At 34.6% G+C, this 8,040-nt stretch overlaps 1 protein-coding gene across 1 annotated transcript; it reads left to right on the top strand.

Annotated features, from left to right (window-relative positions):
- The first annotated feature begins 6,476 nt into the window (after positions 1 to 6,476).
- LOC116113597 (coronatine-insensitive protein 1-like) lies at positions 6,477 to 7,700 on the top strand. The gene has a single exon (XM_031399748.1). It carries the CDS (start codon positions 6,614 to 6,616, stop codon positions 7,331 to 7,333), a length of 720 nt encoding a protein of 239 aa, XP_031255608.1. The 5' UTR covers positions 6,477 to 6,613; the 3' UTR covers positions 7,334 to 7,700.
- The last annotated feature ends 340 nt before the right edge of the window (positions 7,701 to 8,040 follow it).

Consider the following 8,040-nt stretch of genomic DNA (forward strand, 5'->3'; position numbering starts at 1 on the left):
ATTAATATGTTATTAGCATGCTTTTTTAAAGTACTAGTACCATTACCTGAATCAGCTTTATAAACATTTGCACAATATTGCATCTTGCTTTCTTGACTTGAACGCCATTTTCTGTCTCGTAAAACTTGTCGAAATGGTCCCAAACGTCTGATGTGTGTCTGTCTTCGCTTTCGATGGCAGTTGATGATCCCGCCTCAACTTGAGATGAAGTTGGACGAGGACGACTTCTAGAACCACCGGGAGCTGTTGGAATCGACGACATATTTTGAGGTGTATCGGATTCTGAGACTGGGATTGGAACAGCGGACTTTTGAATCTCCTACATTCATAGTAAAATCAGCGGGACTAGGACTAGGATAGTAGTTTTCTTCATCATTGAAATTGAGGGGAGAGAATACTATCCATTGTAGTTGAAAAAAAATTGATTAGAAGAAATAAAAATTAAAGAGAGAATTGGAATATGAATGGAATTTTGAAAATTGGAAATATGAATTGAAAATTGCAAAAACTAATAAAAATTAAAATAAGAGCAAATTGATAACCAAAAGATTAAGAGAATAAATGAATAATTGAGAGAATAGAGATTAGAGATTAGAGAATATGAGAGAATGAGAGAATTTGAGTTGTAGAAAAATATGAGAGTTTAGGGGCCAATTTATAGAAAAAAAAGGGGGAAAAAAATGACGAAAACCACCCCTCCACGCTATAAAACGGCTATTTTCAAGGGTAAAAGTATAATTTAAAAAACTAAAAAAAATTTGCATTTTTTTTATTTTTTTTTTTTGCCACCCGCGGGTTGGCCGTTGGCAACAGCCAACCCGGCGGGTTGGCACACCCAACCCGCCTGCAACCCGTCGGGTTGCGGTCCTCCTGCAGAGAGGACAAAATAGCAACCCGCGGGCCGACGGGTTGCCATTTTAAAACCCGGCCCACCCGGGGGTTGCTGGCGGGTTGGGCTCAACCCGGCCCGCCATTAAGGCGGGCCAGGCTCAACCCTCTTTATGACGGGCCGGGTTAGGGTTGACCCGCCTAACCTGGCCCATTTTTTCCACCTCTAGTTATCACGAGTCAAGGTAAGAGAGTTTATGTAAAGTGGAGGCCGATGGATCGAATAGTCATAATCGATTGAATATTCGCCGTCGAAAATCAGTTAAGAGTAAGGAACCATCGGCCAAGAAATCAAGTACCGGAGTGAGAAGAGTTTTGTAGAGAAGAGAACGAAGGTTCAAATAGTGGTGATGGAAAAAAAAAATCGCCACCGAAATCAGCTCTGAGTATTAACAGAATATAAAATTTGGGTGGGAAAGTGATTATTAAGGCAAACCTTGGGTGTGAAGAAGTTGTTTACTCTTGTAAGATATGATACAAGACTTTAGAAAGATTTGACTTGACGAAGAGATCCAATTCTACAACCCCTGATCAATTTAACTATATTAAAATTTGGTAAATTTATTTATAAATAAAAATAAATCATTTATTTTAGAAAATAATAACAATGATTAATAATTATGTTGTTTGGTGGACCACCACAACAACTAAAAGAAGAAAATCATTCTAAGTGCGTTATTAAATAAAAAGTGGATTTCAATTTTCAATAATGTCAAAAAGAGTACACAACAAATATATTCTCCTTCTTATTTAACATTTTTCTAATTTATAATGCTTATTTTTTATTTTTTAATATTTATCATCAAATAATGGTCAAGGATGCTCCACGCTATGTTATAAATTTTTTTTTTTTTTGAGTCAAATTATATAAAAAAAAAATTGAATGATATTATTTTTAATTATGTGTTGTGGCGTTTTTGGTCATTTTATGTCGTGCTCTACATGCATTATATTATTTCGAGAGTATCTATAATAATATATAAGATTAAAATATAATATTATTTCCTATAAAATTGATTTTAGGTGATATAATGAAAACTAAAATATAAATAAATTGTAAAAATGTGTAAAATTAATTGATAAATACATATATTTCAATTATTTAAATTTCAAGTACAAGGTCTTTATCGTAAAAATAAAAAAAATTGCTACGTATTGTAAGTCATGAGCTAAATGATTCATGAAATTTTCACATAAAACTTTATTTTATGTCAAAACTCATGTTATTTTTCACATTTCAAAGTTGTTATGAATCTTTTTCTTGTATCAAATTAATGAAATTATATTGTATTTATCTTGTATGAAATAATCTTCTGAAATCATACATATTTAATACGTAAGACATGAGATATTGTTTATAAATGATATAATTAAAACAATAATAATAATAATATATTTTTAAATTCCACCTTTTTTTCCGTGCTGTCACGAGATTCATGAAATTAAAGTCATGCTTTCCCTTCACCTCTACATAATTTTAGAAAACTAATTGTGGAAAACGATTGCGTTTTCGTGTAATTTGTGAAAAAGTTGAAAATATTAATTGTATTTTAATCTGGGTTATGCTACGTTGCTGGCCCGGTAATGTTACCTGGCAAGCTACCGGGCCAGCTATGGAGATCTAATGTAATGGTCAGTATTAACTCTAACAACTTTAAAAGAAAAAAAAAATAGATTAATGTGAACGCCCTGTTTTAAAATTAATAAATACAATTAGGGGAAATTAATACATGTCTAATCACGGAAGGATTGAGTTGGTGGTGGGCAGGAAACGGTGGGCAGTGACGTCATATTCAAAATTGAGATGTTAATACTTAATAATAATGCCCCACGTATCACCATTTGAAATGACAAGATTTCATAATCAACCATCTAATCAAACAATTTCTAGGTGATCACTAATAAGTGTGAATATGACCATTTCAACTTAGAAGAAATTAAGGAAATCTTTTCTCTACCTCAGAATATGAAGTACCCATGAGTGACCTAACTGGATCACAAACCTTAGCTGGGAAAATGAAATAGAAGTAAATTATTTAAGAGTATGCGGCATTTTTTCTACCCAAAAAGTTTTAAAATATACTTTTTCATTGAAAGTTAATATTTTGTTAGTATCTAAAGTCGATTCTGACTAATTTCAATAATAAAAATTATCTTTGTCACCACTATTTGAACTTTTGGGTCTCCTTTCGACAAAACTTCTCACACCCTAATACATGATTTCTCGCAGATTGCTAGCCACCACAAAACTAGTGTTTCCTGTTGTTAACTGGTTTTCAGCTGATTTTGGTGGCAAATATTCAATCGGTCACCATCATTCAATCTATCGGCCTTCACTATACAAAACTCATCTTACTCTAGCTCCTGATAACTCATCAAATATCGACTGAGAAAGTAATGTATTTCAAGTATTAACAGTAGACCTGGGCAAACCTAAACCCAAAGGACTGGTCCTAGGACCGGTCCTTGTAAGACCTAGTCCCAAACCAGACCAAGCCTATGGGAGGAGGGACCGATCCCTTAATCGGGCCCTCCTCCAAGGCCCGAGCATGGGACCGAGCCCGGGCCCGGGCCCAAACCCTTTTGCTTAATTTCAAAAAAGTTATTTATCAAATATCCAAAAACCTCCTGAATATTTTGAAATTGACAAAAATATTAAAGGTTAAATCAATTTTACAGCACATGACCGTTGGCAGCAGACACTATAAATAATCTCCCACACTTCCAATTTTTTTCACACCAACTCTCATTCTCCCAATTTCTCAATCTCTCTACTCCAATCCAATTCTCATTCATATTTTCTTCAATTCAATTTATATTTATATTTATATTTTATTCATATATTTTATTTATATTATTCAATTTTTTCTATTTTTCAATATCATATCTTATTCATATTATTATTATTTTTTAATTTTAATTATTTATTATTTGATCACAAATTCATAATGGAATGGCCAAATGAGTTATACGTTCCATCAACCGAAGAAATTGAAGGGTTCGATCCATTTTTATCATTTCTAGAGGTAGCAGTTACAATTCAACGACAACAACCACATTCAACTAGGATGGGGTGCAGCCAAACACAAACGAGCTGCGATTCCATGACCCAACCCCCCTGACCGTCAAAGAGGGTCATGTCTGATATATGACGAAACTTCACCAAATCAAAACGAACAAAGGCGAATTGGGAGGGGAAGAATTGTGCGGGACATGTAATTTCTGTGGAACAAGAAGGGAACTTCGATAATGTGACAACATTTGGAGAAGAAGCACCCCCAAATAATGTAGTTGTCCGGTTAATCTTCAATCGAACTAGATAGACAAATTCAAACTAAACTTGATTTTAATCCACAATTCTCAACTCTATCAATATGGCAATACAATACACTCTAAGCACGAGAGGAAATAGTAAAATATATAATTACTACGGACTCTCTCATTTCTTTATCTGAAAATCCTTTTTTTTATTCACTTGATTAAAATTGTATTTTGTCCAGCATATACCCTGTTAGTAAAAGTACAAGTAGAAGAGACATACTAAAACTTTATAACCAAATAAATATTCAACTTAAAAATGAATTTTAAAATTTTAGCAATATATCAATTGCACTTACTTCAGACATATAGGCTTGTAGATCAAAAATATATTTTTTAACTGTCACAATACATTACTTAGATCATGGTTGGGGTTTACAACAAAAATGGTTGGGTTTTAGACCATTATATACTGCACATGATGCTGACACTATTTATGTTACAGTACTTGAAGTTTTGCAAGCATATGTATTAATTGATAGAGTTGTAGCGCTAACGCTAGATAATGCAGCTGCTAACACCGCAACTCTCTCTTTTTTTTTAAAAGATATTGGATTCGTGTGGTGAAGACAATTTTTTTTCACTAGAGATGTGACTGTCACATCATTAGTTTGATTGTTAAAGCAGGTTTAGAAGCTATAAATTCAAAGATTGAGATGGTGCGCGCGACTATCAGATTCATTGTCGACGGTAGTAACAAAATATGGCAGGAGTACGTCAAATATTGTAAGCAAAAAGATCAATCGGTTCGACCTTTAAAGTTATGTACAGACATGCCTATCCATAATAATTCCACCTACTTGATGTTGGAAAAAACTTGGCCAACCGTAAGACAAATTACAGATTTCGTCAATCGGAAGAATCGGCAGGAAGTTGTCAGTTATGATGATTGGACGGTTTGCAAACTTTTTTATTCATTTCTTAAAGTTTTTTATGAATCCACTAGTATATTAAGTGGTATTTATAATCCTACTACTAATTTAGCGTTAGATATTTTATTTCAAATTTCCAAGACTTTTGCTAAATATAGATATAATGACTTCTTAATGGAAATTGTTTCAAAGATGGGAAAAAAATATGAGAAATATTGGTTAGATATTCCATTCATATATAGATGAGGCCTTGTTATAGATCCTAGATTTAAATTACACGTAGTTACTAAGATAGACCAGCATTTATGACATGATTATACGTATTATTTGATTAACTTTAAGCAAAAAATTGAAAAGCTTTTTTTTTTTTTTTTTTCTTTATATAAGAGCAGGTACAATAGAATAGGAGCGTCCAGCAGAGACGACCAACATGACCCTGATAAAGACAACTATCAAGAATCGAGCATGTGGATGTATATGGAAGCGAAAGTAGCAGCTCTAGCTCGTACATACATGGACCAAATGAGCTTAATTGCTACCTACAAATGGACATGTCCTATATGACGAATAAGGAGAAACGTGAGATGGATGTGCTTCAATGGTGGAAACAAAATCAAAGTCGATTGCCCATTATAGCCCAAATGGCACGTGCCATTTTATTTGTGCTGTTTTCTACAATTACATCCGAGTCAACATTCTCAATGAGTGACTAGATTGTTGAAAACAGAAGATGCTCTTTAACCAATGAGATGATTGAAATGATAATGNTGTTTTGACATATAATACAATTGCCATTAGCTTCACGTTCTTTAGTTGTAAGAAGATGGAGGCTTTCAACTGACAGAACATAGTAGTAGATTATTGTTGATTAATTTAGGGAAAACGGAAAGAACATGAGTTAAACAATATATTCTTTAATTTTGCAGGAAGGTATTAGGAATTTTATTCTCGTTATGAAAAGTCATCCGGTTCTTATGGCAATTAATGGTTCAATAGTTCACCTGTTAAACTGGCTGGTCAAACAATTTTAGTGCAGTAGTGGTTCAGGTTTAATCTTAGGTGGAACAAGGCCCAACTGGTGGTTCTACCTATCAATCGGGTTTAGATTTTAAAACAATAAAATGCATAAGTCACTATATACCTGTTTATGAAATTTTCTACTTTGTAGTTTGGTTTCTTACATTTTTGTTTTCTTTGATGCTTTAGTTTAGAGGAATATTTATTTTCAGTAATTTTTATTTTGTTGACATTTCTCACAAAATTGTCATGTCACTGGTATTAGAATGTTGTTCGTCATACCGCATTTTTTGAAGAGAAATTTTGAAATTTTAGGGCAATTTAAAATGTATAAATTCAGAAGAATGTTTCAGAAATCTAAGGGGATCAGAAACTGAAAGAGTAATTTTGTATTAATTTGCTTTTTATGTTGGCAGACTAGGAATGTAATTGGAGATAGAGGATTAGAAGTTCTTGCTCAGAATTGTAAGAAACTAAAGAGGCTTAGAATTGAGCGAGGGGCCGATGATGATGCGGAAATGGAGGATGAAGAAGGTCTAGTTTCACAAAGAGGTTTAACTCATCTGGCTCAAGGCTGCCTAGAGCTGGAATACTTGGCGGTTTACGTATCAGATATCACAAATGCATCTCTGGTATGTATAGGTGCTCACTTGAAAAACCTCTGTGATTTTCGCCTAGTTTTGCTTGATAGAGAAGATAAGATAGCTGATTTGCCTCTTGATAATGGAGTCCAAGCTCTATTAAGGGGATGTGAAAAGCTTAGAAGGTTTGCTCTATATTTAAGACAGGGAGGTTTAACAGACGTGGGTCTCAGTTATATTGGGCAGTACAGTCAAAACGTGAGATGGATGCTTTTGGGTTGTGTTGGGGAGTCTGATGCAGGGCTTATAGAGTTCTCGAAGGGATGCCCTAACCTGCAAAAACTGGAAATGAGAGGTTGTTCCTTCAGTGAGGGTGCCCTAGCTATTGCTGTGATGCAACTGACTTCACTGAGGTACTTGTGGGTGCAAGGGTATCGAGCATCCCAAAACGGTCGTGATCTTTTGGCAATGGTTCGCCCATTTTGGAACATTGAGTTGATTCCTCCAAGAAAAGTTCATGAGGCTGATCAGGTCGGACAGCAAGAAGTGAATCCGCAGCCAGCTCATATACTTGCATATTACTCCCTTGCTGGACAAAGAGCAGATTTTCCGGAGACGGTGTGCCCATTAGATCCAGAATCTTTACTTACCAGATAGAGCTAGCTGTATATACCACCTTTTTCAAAGTCTCTGTTGTTTTCATTTTACCGCCACGCCCTGTTTATAAAATCAAAAACTATTTTCATTTTTCTCCTCTGAGGGGTTCAAATTTTTAGTTTTGATTTCTGTTTTTTTGTTGTAGACTTTTGTTCCTTAAATAAGTTTGTGTTTTCTTCTGTAATTCTACTTTCTTTCTTCCTTTGTACAATTAACTAGCTTAAATCTCAGACCTTGAGTGAGTGACTTGTGTCAAATCCACTGAGCAACTTTTTTCTTTTTTGAAATTACTTTTGTTATTTGGGAAAATCTTGGGATGCTTTGAACTCATTAATAAACATGTGACAGTCAATTTTTTTTTTTTTAATCATCGGAGTGTTGAGCTAGTTTGCGCATCTCATCTAATCCTTTGAGAGTTCTGAAAGTCTGACTGGGTAATTTGGTAGTAGCCACCCCTATTAAGGTATGGGGGGACTCGAACTTAAGAGCTTGGATAAGCTCTTTTTGTTCTTTTATCATTAGGCCACATAGTGGTGGTTATGACGTGATTTTACCTTGAGTTATATTTGGAAAACCAATTTGCTGGTGTGCAATTGGTTGGTTTCGATGACCTTGTCCTTGATATCCCAATGGTCCATGGCCAGATAAACCCATATGAAAAAATCTGCCACGACCGCCAGCGCCTTCCTGGTTATGATCTGGGTGGT

This window comes from Pistacia vera, unplaced genomic scaffold (assembly GCF_008641045.1).
Source record: "Pistacia vera cultivar Batoury unplaced genomic scaffold, PisVer_v2 Contig686, whole genome shotgun sequence".
Taxonomy (NCBI): domain Eukaryota; kingdom Viridiplantae; phylum Streptophyta; class Magnoliopsida; order Sapindales; family Anacardiaceae; genus Pistacia; species Pistacia vera.